The sequence below is a fragment of the Phaenicophaeus curvirostris genome, chromosome 1, assembly GCF_032191515.1.
Source record: "Phaenicophaeus curvirostris isolate KB17595 chromosome 1, BPBGC_Pcur_1.0, whole genome shotgun sequence".
Taxonomy (NCBI): domain Eukaryota; kingdom Metazoa; phylum Chordata; class Aves; order Cuculiformes; family Cuculidae; genus Phaenicophaeus; species Phaenicophaeus curvirostris.
Window position 1 is genome coordinate 63,330,550 of NC_091392.1, and position 14,886 is coordinate 63,345,435.

Consider the following 14,886-nt stretch of genomic DNA (forward strand, 5'->3'; position numbering starts at 1 on the left):
CACCAAGTTTCAGTGATGGCAACTAGATCATAGTTTTCTAGTGGCATGGTAGCTTCCAGCTCCTCCTGTTTGTTGTCCAAGCTTTGTGCATTTGTATAAGAGGCACTTCAGCCATGCTGCTGACTGCATCGCCTTCTTAGTGGAAAACCTTTTATTTCCTTGAAGGTGTTTTGGGGAAGTTTCCTGCCTGGCACTTATTACCTTGTGAGCCTCCTGCTCATCTCCACAGGTCTTCAACTGTGCCACAGCATCCCCAACATGCCCCTGGACAGCAGGTGGAGGGCCCATACCACACCTCATCCCTCCAACCACGATGTGTCCTCCCGCTGCTTGTCATAGGCAAGCCTGATATTTACCCCCTCCCCCTTCACGTCTAGTTTAAAGCCCTGTCAACAAGCCCTGCAAGCTCCTGGGCAAAGATCCTCCTCCCCCTTGGAGAAAGGTAGCTCCCATCTGATACCTGTAAACCTGGTGCTGCATAGGCCATCCTGTTATCAAAAAAACCCAAATTTATTACAATGAGTCTAGCCCCGGAGCCGTGTATTAATAGACCGGACCCGTCTGATCCTTACAGTGTCACCACCTGTAACTGGAAGGGGGGAAGACAAAAATCACCTGGGCTCCAGATTCCCTCACTAGCTGTTCCAAGGCCCTAAAATCCCTTTTAGTCATCCTTGGGCTACATACTGCAGCTTTGTCACCTCCCACATGGAACAGCAGTAATGGGTAGTAGTCTGATGGCCTTACCAGACTGGGGAGTTTCCTAGCAATATCCTTCACCGGGGCACCTAGGAGGCAGCAGACTTCCCTGTGAGTTGGGGCTGCTTGACATATTGGACCCTCTGTTCCTCTCAGAAGAGAGTCTCCTACAACTGTGACTCGCCTTTTCAGCCTTGTGGCAGCTGTAGTAATATGGAGTGTGTGTCGTTCCAGTCTCAACCCCTGCTCTGTTGTAGACAAGTCATCCCCCATGTTTTCCTCCAGTCCATCTTCCACATCTAGAGCCTCGTATCTGTTGTGCAGAGGCACCTGGGAAAATGTGGGCAAGGAGGGAGTTCATTTTCTGCTCCATTGATGGACTTGCTTCCACTCACTACATCCCTTTAAGCCCTTGTCTGCATCCTGGTGGGGGGAGGATACCAGATCCCTTTGATCATGGGCTTTTTCCAGTGGCTGATTCTGCTCCTGTATCCTGGAGTTGAGGGTGTGGTTCCATCGATCTATCTCTAGCTCAGACTCCCACTCTCCCCACACTGCTCCTTAGCCTCTCTACCTCCTCTCGCAGCTGTGCTACCAGGCTGAGGAGATCATCCACCTGCTCACACCTTATTCTACTGTTGCCCTTGCTGGCCTCTGTTTCCAGTGCAAGCTGGTGGAAATCCATGCAGTCAGAGACTTGGATAGCTGCATGTTTTTCTGGGAGCTCAGACTGGGCTGACCCACCCCTCCTGGCAGGTGTGGAGGATGCAGTCACCTGCCAGGTGGACACCATGGCTGGGATCCCTTTCACTGACTGAACTCACCTCCTGAACATGGAAACTACACCCTCCCTGCACGTCCTGCCTTCACGAACTGCTCTCACAAAGCGTTGAGCCCACCCTTCTGACGAGGCCCACCCCTACTTGCATGCTCTTGGTTGAAGCGCTCCAGTTGCTGGCACTCCCTGGGGGCTATTTAAATTTCCCACGGTTGGTTCAGGGACCACGTCCCCTGCATCAGCCATGACGTGGCAGCCTTTGCTTCTGGGAGTCCAGACCCACCCACCTGGCTCCTTCTGGGATTCCTGGGCTTCCCTTGCGCTGGCAACCACCCCTTCACGTCAGTCTAGTGCCCAGCTGCGGCACTTACCGTCTCTGCCACCAAACGATGCCTATTGAGCATTGCTGCTGGTTTTGCTACTCTTAAACAGGCATGATACACAAGAAGTACACCAGGGAGCTGTTGAAGACTGTATAAGTTAAGAGCAAATCACCATTCCCCTGGATGTATCTACAAAGTCTCCATGGATGCTTTCAGCCATGCTACAAATGTAGCCGGGGACTACTTTTTCTTACAGATGTCTTTGACATTTTACGCTGCCACTGCAGCTGAATTTCAGACAGAAATTCACTTCAGAAAGTGGTAAAAAGCTATAAGCTGTGTAGTATACCATTACTGCGGCTTTCTTACACCTACCTGTCATCACTTGAAACAGAGAGAGTACTTTTGACTCAATACTCACTACAGCAGCCCATTGTTCCTTTGCAGACTACTAGGTCTCCACTCATTTACACCTGATAATTCGTGGCCTTACATTAAGTAGTGCAGCTTGACTCTAAAAAGCATTTGAATTTTGCCTGCCTTTAGGCTTTCCATATTGACTAAACTTCAAAAATCCTAACACAGTGTTTGTTAGAGGACACATCTTACAAAACAATATTTATCCCATGTTAACCACTGGCTGGGCAGTGCATGGACAATATGAGGATGTGAATACATGCAATTAATGTGAAAAAAGGTAATTTCCTCCCTTTGTCAACAACAAAAAGCAATCAAGCAGTATAAAGTTGGTAATGACCAGCAGTCAGCATAGTAAGAGTGGATAAGGCCTGATGTGATCGCAGCAGCTGGAACCCCAGAGGCATGAGTCCACTGTGTCCTAACAAATAACATGTGGTGAGACAGCCTGAGAGCACTTTGAAAGGGGAAATGGTCTTTATGGATACAAAGGCACCTGATGTAACTCCATATTCATTTAAAAGCTGCCAGGCTATTGAAAATTCAGGCAGTGGGAGCTGAAAGTGGAAAACAAACTTATATCCTTTCAGATACAGAGAAAACAGTTTTCCACTGAAAGAGCATGATTCCTAATATGGATTCACACTTTGGACTAAATTCCTTAATGCAAAAGTGAAGAATTTCCTTCATAGAATCATAGAATCACCAGGTTGGAAAAGACCCACCGGATCATTGAGTCCAACCATTCCTATCAAACACTAAACCATGCCCCTCAGCATCTCATCCACCCATCCCTTAAACACCTCCAGGGAACGTGAATCAACCACCTCCCTGGGCAGCCTGTTCCAGTGCCCAATGACCCTTTCTGTGAAAAATATTTTCCTAATGTCCAGCCTAAACCTCCCATGGCGGAGCTTGAGGCCATTCCCTCTTGTCCTGTCCCCTGTCACTTGGGAGAAGAGGCCAGCTCCCTCCTCTCCACAGCCTCCTTTCAGGTAGTTGTAGAGAGCAATGAGGTCACCCCTCAGCCTCCTCTTCTCCAGGCTAAACAACCCCAGCTCTCTCAGCCGCTCCTCATAAGACCTGCACTCCAGCCCCCTCACCAGCCTTGTTGCTCTTCTCTGGTCTCATTTTTGTTAACCCCAACAACAAAAGGTATGTCTGGATCTGGTTTAGGACAAGATTGTCAGCATATCTTGCCAGCAGAATCATTCACGTTCTAGTGAAGCTCATGTCGCAGTACTTGGGCTGAGAAAAACTATCCTATTGATTAATTAAAGTTTATATCCATGCTGCTTACTAAAGGAGAAGATTTAGATCATGAAACATTTGATGAAGATACAGTGATAGTAGTTAGTGTGGCTAGATTTTTCCATATGCTTAAGAGCATCTTTTAAAATATTTAAGACAACTAAGAGAGGTACCAGTTGGGTACCTGTCTCCAGACAACTACGTGAAAATCTGTCTTCCATTTTTTTTAAAAATATTACTGACGTAGAATATGACTATCAGTGCTTTTCTGTATCAATGTACTGATCGATGCTATCAACAGTAATAGTAATAATGTGGTATGATCTTCACTGAAATGAAGTTCTTATATGCAAAGACAAACAATAGAAGAATGTACCAAAGTCTCACAACATAAGTAAACAAGCAGGGTGGCAAACTGATTTGTGTGTGAAACACTGACTATTATAATCAAAGGCAAAACTGCCAGTAACTTCAGAGACAAAAGATTTTACTCATGAACTGCATGACGAATAACATCCATGGACAGAAAGACAATCTTTAGAAAGGTTCAGAAGTAGAAGACCTTAGGTCTCAGCATTTAAATGCTGTCCGTACTCTCATTAAAACCAATTCTTGTTCAAGACCTCCTTCACTAGTCTGTATACATGTCTCCTGTTAGCTTTTGGTAGATTTCTGAATATGTGTCAAAGATAAACAGACTGCTAAATTATTAGTTGGTGGTGCATGACAGAATTTTGGGAACAGGACTGTAAATGTCACATGAACAGTAAATATGTTCATATTTTGAAGTCTGGAAATAGGCATCAGTTGGCTTCACTGTAATGAAAATATGCACATAGCATTTTACTGGGAGCAAACCTATTTTCATGGTAATAATTGTACAGATTTATGTCATCATGAGGGTTAAATGAATTTTCAAACAGTACTACACAGTTCTTTGCCCTGACTAGTTGTAGTCTAAACATTCTAGGATTTGTCAGAACATTTTGCAGAAATAACAGAGTTTTGACAGTGCTAGTCCCAGGAAATTAATAATTTCTTTAACAATTAAACAATGAATAATTTCTTTAGTAGCATGTGGTATTTCTGAAATACCTGCTAAGAAAGAACTTTATCGAACAGACTTTCTGTTGATGTTATGGATTGTGTACAACAGAGACTATTACTTTCCTAAGGTTTTGAAAAATACATCTGTATGAATTCACATGCATAAATACAGGAGTATTCAAAAAAGCCAAGTGTCTGATCTTTGGAAGTATCATCTTGTATTTTTACAAGCATCAATACTATATAAAGCACCAGATTTCAGAACTAAAATTGGACAGAATGTTTCTGGGTTGTTTCATTATTTGAAGTTCTTGATTGATGGTTACAAAGTTTGGAAGTGCTCAACTTTGCAGTTTGTTAGAGAGTGTGTTACTAGTTTTCAGGTAACAGATCAAAAATCCAAAATCTGGAGGAAAAAAAAACCAAAACAACTGAATAATACACAAGTTAACTTCTCATGCTTATGAAACCAAGACACTCTAGCAGCAGACAACAGGCTGTGCTGTTAAGCAAACTGCCATCAGACTTCCTTCCACTTTCTAACTAAATGCTTAGTTAGACTTAAGTATCAAAAGACATACATATGCCATGGAAATAGCAGCATTTATATTCACAAATACAAAAATTCATCTGAATGTTGGTTAAGTATATGAACATAGTACTATCTTAAGTCTGGCTCAGCTATGCAACCAGTAACTGAAACAACCACTAGCAGCACATGCTGAACTGGTTTTCAGGAGTATGTTCACAGTACCTGGAACTTTATCTATAAAAATAAACCTCAACTTTACAGAACTTGTTGAGGAAATAGAGGAGGCAATACGAAGGTTACTCTAACTCGTTTACAATTCAAAGAAATCACTGGAGTCAACTACTCTATAACTCTGCCGCTGGAAAGCGTAGTGGAGACGGTGGTTTAGTTAACGAAGTTATCTACCGAAGAGAACAGCGCCCAGATCAACCTAAAAAATAAACGTTCCGGTAAAAATGGCCGGAGAGGTGGGGAATAAGCTCTTCCTCGCCGAGCCGGCGCGGCGAGTGACCGAGGAGCTCGGCTCGAAGCGCTCCGACGCTCGCTGCGCGGCGCCTGCGATGGGGAGCGGGGCAGCGCGGACCCCGCTCCGCTCCTCGCCGCGCACGGTCCCGGCCGCGGGGCGGGGCGAGGAAAAGTTTCCCCGGGGATGCGAGAAGCTCCCCCCGCGGCCCCCCTGCTCTGAGCTGCCATTGGCCGAGCCGCCTGCCGAACCCGCTAGGCACAAAAGGCGTTGCTAAGTCGATGCTTGTCCGCCCCCCCCCCCCTTTTTTTCTTTTTATTCCCCCCTCCGCTGTTTTTTTTTTTTTTGTTGTTGTTGTTTTTGTGTGTCTCTGGTTCCCCCCCTCCTCTCCCCCCTCCTCCTTCACTACTTCTTCGGATGAGAGCGCGGGTTCACTCGCGCCGCGCCCGCCGCTGCGCTCCCGCCGCTCCGCTCCCCGCGGGAGGCTGCGCGGATCGGGGCCCGCGGAGCCGTCCCGCCCGGGCCATGGCTTAATTAAGCGGGCGGGAGGCAGAAGATGAGTTTCCCCGTGGAGGACGGCGTGGGCAGCCTGTGCCACAAGGCGCTGCAGATCATCTCCGAGCTCTGCCTGGGCGGGCAGGTGGAGAGGGAGAAGTGCGCCGGCATCTTCCCCCTGGAGACCGCTCGCCGAGGCATCGGCGGCACAGGTACCGGCACCGGCGTGGGCGGCCGGAGAACGCAACTTTTTCCTTCGCCTTCCCTGCGTGCTGAGGGGGCGGGCGGGGGGGGGGGGGCAGTCACTGAGCTCGCTTACAAATCGTCTTTCCCCTCTCGCAGCCCTGGGGAAGGAGCATCGGGACCGCTGGCTGTCCCCGTCCCCGACCCCCACCTCCCTTTTCCCGCTCCTGGGATGGGGACCAGCGCCCGGGGGGCGGTGGGTCGGGGCGCAGGGAGCTGGGAGAGGCGCCGAGGGGAGAGGAATCGCCGCCGATCGGCGAGCCCCGCCGCCGGAGACACCCTGGTGCCCCGCAGCTCGCCCCTTCGCTCCGCTCCAGCCAGGTTTTCCCCGCGGTGGGAGTTTCTCTCGAGGCAAAACTCGGCCCCGGGGCTGTGCGGGGAGCGGGGGAGACGGGGGTGTCGGCTGCTCTTGTCGCGGGTCCCCGTCGCCCTCTCTCTGGTCCCCCCCCAGCCGCCCCTTTGGGGTTCGGAGCGGCGGGGCCGGCGCGGGAGGCAAACGGGGCTCCGGGAGCAGCTCGGCAAACGGGGGCTCGGAGCGTCCGCGCCGTCAAACTTGACAGAGCCTCTGTCTGAGAAGGGTTTGAGGTATTTTGCATCCCCTCCGTGAGTCGCTCCGGGCGGCCGGAGGCGTTTCTGACGGTGGGAACCTGTGGAGTCAGGGCAGCGCTCCGAGCCGCTCAGGACACGTCCAGGACAATTTGTAGGGGAGGGAGGAAGGAATCCGGATCAATACTTATATGAAATATTTAAATTTTCAGGCGAGAAAAAATTGTCGGGGTTAAAGCCAGTGTTTTGACTCGTAACGATGCTATCTTTGATCACTGATTTCTAGATTCTCAGGATCTTTCGGGATCGGTTCTGCGCTGTTGCGTTATTTTGTGCAGTATTCTCCGGACCCCTTGCTTTCCATGGTACTTGGTTTTAGGATGGGGTTTGACAATTAGCGCAAGTTCTTTCGTTAATTTCTGCCACAAGGGATTGGTAACCTATTCTGGCTGTCCATAAGTGCAAATAGACAGTTTATGTTATGGCTAACAAACAACATGCGTACGGTACAAATTAAATAAATTAACACCAAAAGCAGCAGGTTCTCAGCATGTGCCCCAGCTGCCTGTTGCTACGCCGCAGCTGTTACTTTTTTCCCCTTTTCTCGGCTTCCAGTGCCTACAGATTTTACTACAAATTCTGGAGCGTTTGTAGTATCTCATAACAAAAAACCTGTTGTCTGAAAGAGAAGTTCATCTTTCAGACCTCAGGACCTGCACAGTTCTCCCAGGGCTTTGTGCTGAGTTTCCAGCTGATCTAGTTGGGTGCGTCTCGGCACATCCTAGACCAGTGGGGTTTGGTTTGTGACGGGCACCCTTCCCCAGGCAGCCTCGCTGTGGGGACAGAGGGATACAGAGGTCACAGGGGGTGTAGAGGCTTCCAGCGGCACGGATCGTGGTTTTGTTATGCTTTGTAATGCAAACTACTGAGTATACTCCTGTCATGCACCGCGTTAGTTGTCTTGGTTCAAACTGGAGAAGGTTGCATGAAAATAAAATAACCCCATGGAGCCAGGAAAATTTGGCTCTGAAAAGATTAGTTTCTCTATCTGATTTTTAAAGAGTACTGCCCAGGGAGTCCATATTAGGTGTCATTTAAAAACAAAATGGACATACAAACAGGTGGGATGTGAAAGGTACAGAAATATCCTGTGAGGTGAACCAAGGTTTGCTGTTTAGAAAATGTGATTCTTCCACATTTGCTTTGGTGCTGCATTATGCACAGTGACAGGAGCTGCTTCTTAGGCATTTCTTCAAAGTCAATTATCTTCTTGTTTTTTTCATTTGTAAACCCTAACTAACTTGAAACTGTTGGATTAGAAAAAAACTGATAATAACAGACCAGGGTTTTGAATCACTGGTTCTCACATCTCAACTGAGTTCCTAAATCTCAGTTTTTTCTCCTTGAAAGGAAACCATTATTAGATGTTGGATGCCAACTTTATTGGCATGCACATTACTTTAAGCATTGTCTCATTAATAACAGTGCTAGAGAGCATATATTAATACTTTATGTCTTCAGAGGAGGAACAGATGCACTGTCATTGTTGATAATTGACAATATTTTTATATGTAATCACTTGGATAGACAAGATGTAAATGTCACTCACATGAATTTCATGAACTGTACGACTGTAAATACAATTTAGGCTGAGAGAATTGTGATCATTGAAAGGTGAACCATGCCATATCTCTTCTGCTCTTTAAATGCATGTAGAGTTCCTTGTAATCTCTATAAATAAAGTTTATGCTGTCCACAATGTTGAACATCTGTAGCTGCTGTTCATTAAAAGTAGAGACAGGGTGTTATTCTGAGAATGAAGCCATAAATTGTTTGTGTTTTCCTGATACATCTGTGTCTCGTACGTAGGATGGTAGCAGTTGGTATGAGCCCATATCTTGTAGCCATATCCTTCTCTGGCTCTGTGAATTCTGCACAGTTTCTGGTGTCATGCAGCTGTTAAGTGTAGGGTAGAGAGGAGGAATGGCTAATTTAGCCCTATCAGTTTTGCTCTGTCTCCCGAATGATGTTGCGGGAAGCACTTTCCCAGCGTATGCCCACACTGGATGATATGCATCATGGAACCAGTTCGGTTATTTCCTCCCTGGGGCTTCAGCTATCGCAGTGTGTTGGGAATTAGTTCCCGTGACTAGCACTGAAGTGTGTGAAGAAGAACAACTATAGTAAGAGTAAGGAGATACTTGAGTTGTGAGGAGGCCTTCTGGGAGATGTAGAGGAGATAAAAGACCAAGAGAAGGTTATTACAGAATTATGGTTTATTACTGCATGTTGTAATAGAATCACAGCTAAATTTTCAGTGAAAATCTGAAAAGCAAATAGTCCATTAGGTGGTAAAAAGAGGAGATAAAAGGAAAAATAATGAGTTAATATAGGGATAGCATATTCTCTCTTTAAATGGTGAGTTCATCCAGTTTTCATCATCTCAAGAAGCATCACAAAGGTAGCATAGGTAAAAGTCACTAATGAGATTTCATTGGAGAAGAGAAGTCTAAAAGATGAGGAAACCCATATTTGTAAAGGAAAGAATAGTGCAAGAAACATTTTGGAAAGTGAAAGAGTAGATGGTAAAAAGTAGAGGAGTTAATTTCTATTTAATGCGAGAATAAAAACATACTCTGGAAGTCAAAAACATTTAAAAAGGCAGCTAGAAGTGCTGCGACATGGTTATGTTGTTGGGTGGGATGATTGCTTTCTGTTCAGCTAGATCATGAAAAGCAGCCAAGCTTCTCAGAGGAATCCGCTCCACACAATCACAGCCTCAAAGTAAAATACAAGACAATGTTGACTTTGTGACCCAAGAAGTTTCACTGGCAAGCAGAGAGGCTGGATACGGATTTTTTTGACAGTGTAGGTGTCAAGGTATGGAGAAGCAGCAGAAAAAAGATAACAGAATCAAACACAAAGAAGGGGAAGCCAAAGACACAGAACAAAAAATGGAGAGTATAGCTTTGGGAAGGTGGAGTACAACAAAACGAAACAACAGAGCAGAAAGGAGAGCTATTCAGGTGTGCTGCTCATAACAAAAAGTAACCTCCATGTGTTTGATTCATCTTCTCCACACAGAATAATATTTTGGACATTTTTTGTGGGCAAACAGTATTACATTAAAGAAGTGGCTGATTCTTCAATAGTTTTTTCCTCTCAGTGACAACACTGCCACCTCAGGACCTTCAATTACTGCTCACTGCTTGGGTCAAAAGGGGTAATCATATTTAGTGTAATGGATAATTAATCTATGGAACTCATAAGAAAAAAACCTTAGTGAGTTAAATCATTTTGTAAATTTCTAAGAGCTTTAGACAATTAGTGAAGATACGACATCTGCTATTATAATTTCTGCCCTGGTAATTACAAGGACTATTAATTCTTTCATCTCAGGGGAATGCTCCAGCAATAAGATTAGGAAACTGTTTACATTTATGGTACCTTCATATAGATATGAGACTATGTGAGTTTTCTTCTGAAAGGTTTTTGGCAAAATAATGAATAAGATGTGCAACTGTTTGTTGTGGGGTTTTATTTTCCCTTTTTTTACATCTTTAATTCTAGTACATTTAGGTAAAATTAGTAAGATGTTTGTCAACTAAAAGGAAGAGTTCCACTGGAAAATAAATGGGAGCTGGATGCGTAGTACTGCGCCTGACAAAATTTGTCTCTAATCCAAGTAATTCTAAAAGTGTCCAAAAATCATGTATGCAGCTTGGTTATGCATGTATTTTGACTCAGGTAATCTAATTAGTAAAGGACTTTAATTCATTTATGTCAGTTAAGCATCCCTCCTGATTTTCAGAGGAATCAAGCACATCAAAGTCCCAGCTGGGAACATTTCTGAAGGTTAAGCCAGTTGCATAAAGTGTAATGAGAGGAGGTTCAGCATTCTGCTCTAGGGACACACATTTAAAATTCATTGCATGTCCTCTGCAACTGGTGGGCACTTTCTGCTGTCTTTACTTTTTTGGGGGGCCTGCTAGTCCTACAGAACTTCACAATCTCATTATCAGTTCTCATAGGGAAACCAGCTGTTTTCCTGCCAGGAGGGCATATTTTAGCAATCTAGAGAGTGGCTAGAGAGTCCCCAGAGAGCAATATTAATTTTTGCTCTTTTGCTTGTCAGACAATGATTTTTTTTTAAGTTGACCATGCAAAGAGCATCAGCTTCTACAGGATTGTTTGTTATTCACCTAAATATTCTGCTCATGATTATTTTATTACTGTAAAAGTGTAGCTACCAAGATTGTAACCCTATCCCCGACTGACAGTTTACTGTAGAAGTATAGAAGGAGCAAGAAGACAATGGAGCAGCCTGTGAATGGACGTTCTGCAACATAGTCTCACTCTTCCATGGAGAACAATGTCCTGGGTCCTCCTGCTGTAGCTGGCATGAGTCTCCTGTTAGGTGTCAGCTGCTTCCCTACCAGCTTTCAGCCTGCTAAAGGCTACTGATGGTTTGCATTTAGTCACACACGGAATATAAGCTGTAGATGTGCTTACACTGCCTGGATACATCTAGGAGGGAGAGAACAGTTACCCAGTAGTGTGCTTGCAAGTTCTTCTCAGATGAACCAAAGCAAGCATGAAGGGGACCAGAAATGGCTTGAAGGAATGTGAAGGCTATTGTGATCAGTGTAGGACCACCATATAAGAAAGGAACGTGGTTTTTTATTCATGAGAAAGTAGTTGTTGTGTGAAACTACTGAGCATTTTTTTACAGAGAAATGTGATAAAAATAAATAATAAACATTTGAACATGAAACATACACATCAAATTATGTATGATATAGCTCATCACCTGGTCAGAACATAGTTATTACCAGAGAGAAATATGGTTTGTCGGGGGAAAATGTGCAGGGTTACTGAAAAATATACAAAATCAGTGTTAACAAGCTATGAAAACAAGAAATTTATCTAATACAGCAGCATAAAGGCAGAGCATTGCACAGAGACCAGATTTATTTACATTAAATGTGAAGGGAGTCACAACAATGCAGAAGTGCTCAAGACACAGACAGCAGTGATACACAGTAGAAACAAAGAGTTTTAGGAAAGAAGCTTCCTCCATATGTGTTTTGCAAAGAAATAAAGATGAAAAATATAGAAATGTTTGTAGCAGCTGAAGGACAAATCTTTAATGATGGAGGTAAAGAGATAGGGTTTTGCTGGGTCTCGTCATATGTGTGAGATGTTCATGATATAATGCTGGGTAAGAATAAACATAACTATGACAAGTCTAAAATGACAATTCAGCTGTGTGAACTGTTTTACAGGTATGGTACAGCTTATGATTAATGGCAGTCCAGTGGGCTTATGAAGTGCTTTCACTTCATTCACTTGTCTGAAAGAGGAAAATGTGGATTTCTTGAAGGTGCTAATAGAGACATCCTTGCAAGTGTGAGAGCAGCATGGGACTGAGCCCAAAGCTGGATTTTTGTTAGTGGAAGTTAAGAGGGACAGGTGTGGATTGAGCAAAGATGGGAGTTACTTCCTGCTGAGACTAAGTGAGAGTTAACAAGTAGGGAAGTAGGTAGGCCAGAAAAAGCCTTGGAAGTGGAGGCTAATAATTTACATTTGGTGTGTTAGAGAGGAGTGGCTGTTGCTTAGTGCAACATCATTTGCTTCCTACACTTCAGGCAAAACACGATGACCTAGGCAAAAGTGAGACCCATCTTCTCTAATTATATACAACACACAAATCATGTGCTGAGACTCATGAATGCACATCTCTTGTAGCAATTCCTTCTGATTCATGGAAAACAGAAGGTAATGTGAGCTAGAAAAAGGCCCACTTTTGGGAAATACCCTGTATCTGCTGTACATCATGTGATCAAGGAGTTTGAAATTACAAAAGAGGGTGTTCCACTTGCGTTTGGACAGACAATGATTATCAGATGCATTAATAAATAACTTAGATAAAATAATTTTGACAAGAGATTAATAATTTTATGTTCTGTACAGATGTAGTAAATCACAGTGATTCTTGACTCCATTTTATTTTTACATGTTACCATAGAGCTCTGTTAGCATTGAGAAGTGATATACCAGCCAGTAGATGGTGATGACTGGTTTGAACAAATTCAGTCAACAAACTGAGTTAACAGCCTAGGAGGGAACACGTTCACAGTAGGGCTAGAATCAAAAGATTTGAGGAAGATCTTCAAAGTATGTTTCTCCATGGGAACAGCACAGAAGATTACACAGAGGCTTTTGAGTGAAAGGCTATATTTGCAGTTTGAAATTTAAGTCAGGTGTTTTGATGGATCATGAGAGAGAAAACACAAGACTCTGCACCTGACACTTTCTAAGGCATGTTAAAGCGTTATATCACCATCTGTAGGGATCTGGATGAAACAGTTAATTGTGAAAGGTCTGCTGATGCCAAGTAGAAATGAACATCAGCAACTTTTGATGTTCTTTGGATTTCCCCAGGGAAAGATGAACAGCAAAAATGATGGGTTGGGCCAACTAGTTCATATACATGGGAATAAAGAACCCAGATCTTTTATAATTGATAAAGCTCCTGCTTCCCTCCAAACTCTAGAAAAACAGAGAAATATTAATTTATCTGATTGAGCTGATTCTGGGTATTGCAGACACCACAGTTACCTTCAGAGTGGTCCCTATGGAAAAGATGAAGTTGCTTGTGGCTACTGAATAAGCAAAAAAAATTAATATTTGAAGAAAAATAGGTTTGAGAAAAGTTACAGAGGCATTGTACTTTAAATATTTATGAAAAGCAGGATCAGATATAGACCAAGAGGTGAGTCAAAAGAGAATACAACCTCCTTTTTTATCCATGCATTCCTTTCCCCCTGTTCCTTAGCTGACGAGAGTACGTTCTCTGTAGTGTGGCCCACATCAGATACATGCCTTATACACATAGGCAGCTACATCACAGCACTATCTGGTCTCTCTCCTCAATAAAGATCATGGGTTTATGGAGTATGTTTTTCCAAAGTTAACCATCAAGAGTCACATATGCTTTCAGGGCACTGATTAAAATATAAATGAACTTTATTTGGTTTGGAAATGAAAGTCTGCCAATGTGCATGTTTGAGAGTAGAGTTTTTCTAAGGTAAGTTTCAAACAAAAAATTGTTGGAAGCCATAGTACAGAAACTATTGCTTAAAACATTCCCAGGTATCCAGAAAAAGCGGTTGGGACATTTATGAAGTGCTCGCCTAACATGAAAGACTGGCTGTCAAGGACCCTCTTATGGCAGAGATGTTTCTGAGGATGTTTATAAAAAAATCAGAGGGAAGTTTTAGACATAAAAAGAATTCATGAACTTCCCAGGGAGACATAGCCTTCCCAGATCTGAAATATAAAATTGTACAAAATTCCATATCTTGAAAGAGAAGCTTTAGATAGAAAATCATGAGGATACTTTCAGTTATGAAATTTTATCAGGACTATGAAGATGACATTAAGGACAGAGGTCAGTAAAGGAATATCAGCGGGAATGAAAAGGTAACTCAGTTGAAGTTGCTGGAATATTTCCCACTGATCAGAAGAGGAAGTGTGAAAAAGAGGAGTTTCTTGAGTTTGCCCAGCATGTGAACAGGAATGGCGAAAGCATAATGCTGTATGCCCTGATGAACATTCAGAAAGATGTTGCGCCCTGTGCAAGTGTGACAAGCAACAATTATCAGTTCAGAAAAAGAGTTGTCAAACAACTGCTTTTGGTACAAGAATGTTGTTTACAACGCTGGTGATCAATTTTGTCCCAGCAGAGTAAGTGTATCTCCTTCTACTGCTAAAAACTTGGGCAATCTTTGAATTTGCCACCAGTTCTACATCTTTAAATAACACTTACATACATGAGGTGTAGTCTTGGGCTGATGACACATCCATCCTCCAGTAACCATTTTCCTTTCCAGCTAGACTTCCTTGGCAAGGATGTGAAGAAACTCCTGGCCTGCAGAATTGTCTGTTAATGTTTTGTCATCTTAAGCCAATCTTCCTACTAAAAGGCAAAATAAGAGACATACCCAGTCAAAGATGCAAAGGAAATGGAAAGCTCAATTTGCCTGATTGTCACTAGATGATTTCAGTCTTTACATAACCGCAATTCTCT

The 14,886-nt window shown here is 43.6% G+C and overlaps 1 protein-coding gene across 1 annotated transcript in view; it reads left to right on the forward strand.

Annotated features, from left to right (window-relative positions):
* Nucleotides 1-5,935: 5,935 nt before the first annotated feature.
* The window catches only part of SYT10 (synaptotagmin 10), a 33,411-nt gene continuing 24,460 nt past the window's right edge, over nucleotides 5,936-14,886 (forward strand). The window contains exon 1 of the mRNA XM_069859982.1: nucleotides 5,936-6,217. Within this exon, the coding sequence (XP_069716083.1) occupies nucleotides 6,067-6,217 (151 nt within the window). The 5' untranslated portion in view covers nucleotides 5,936-6,066. The remainder of the gene's footprint in view (nucleotides 6,218-14,886) is intronic.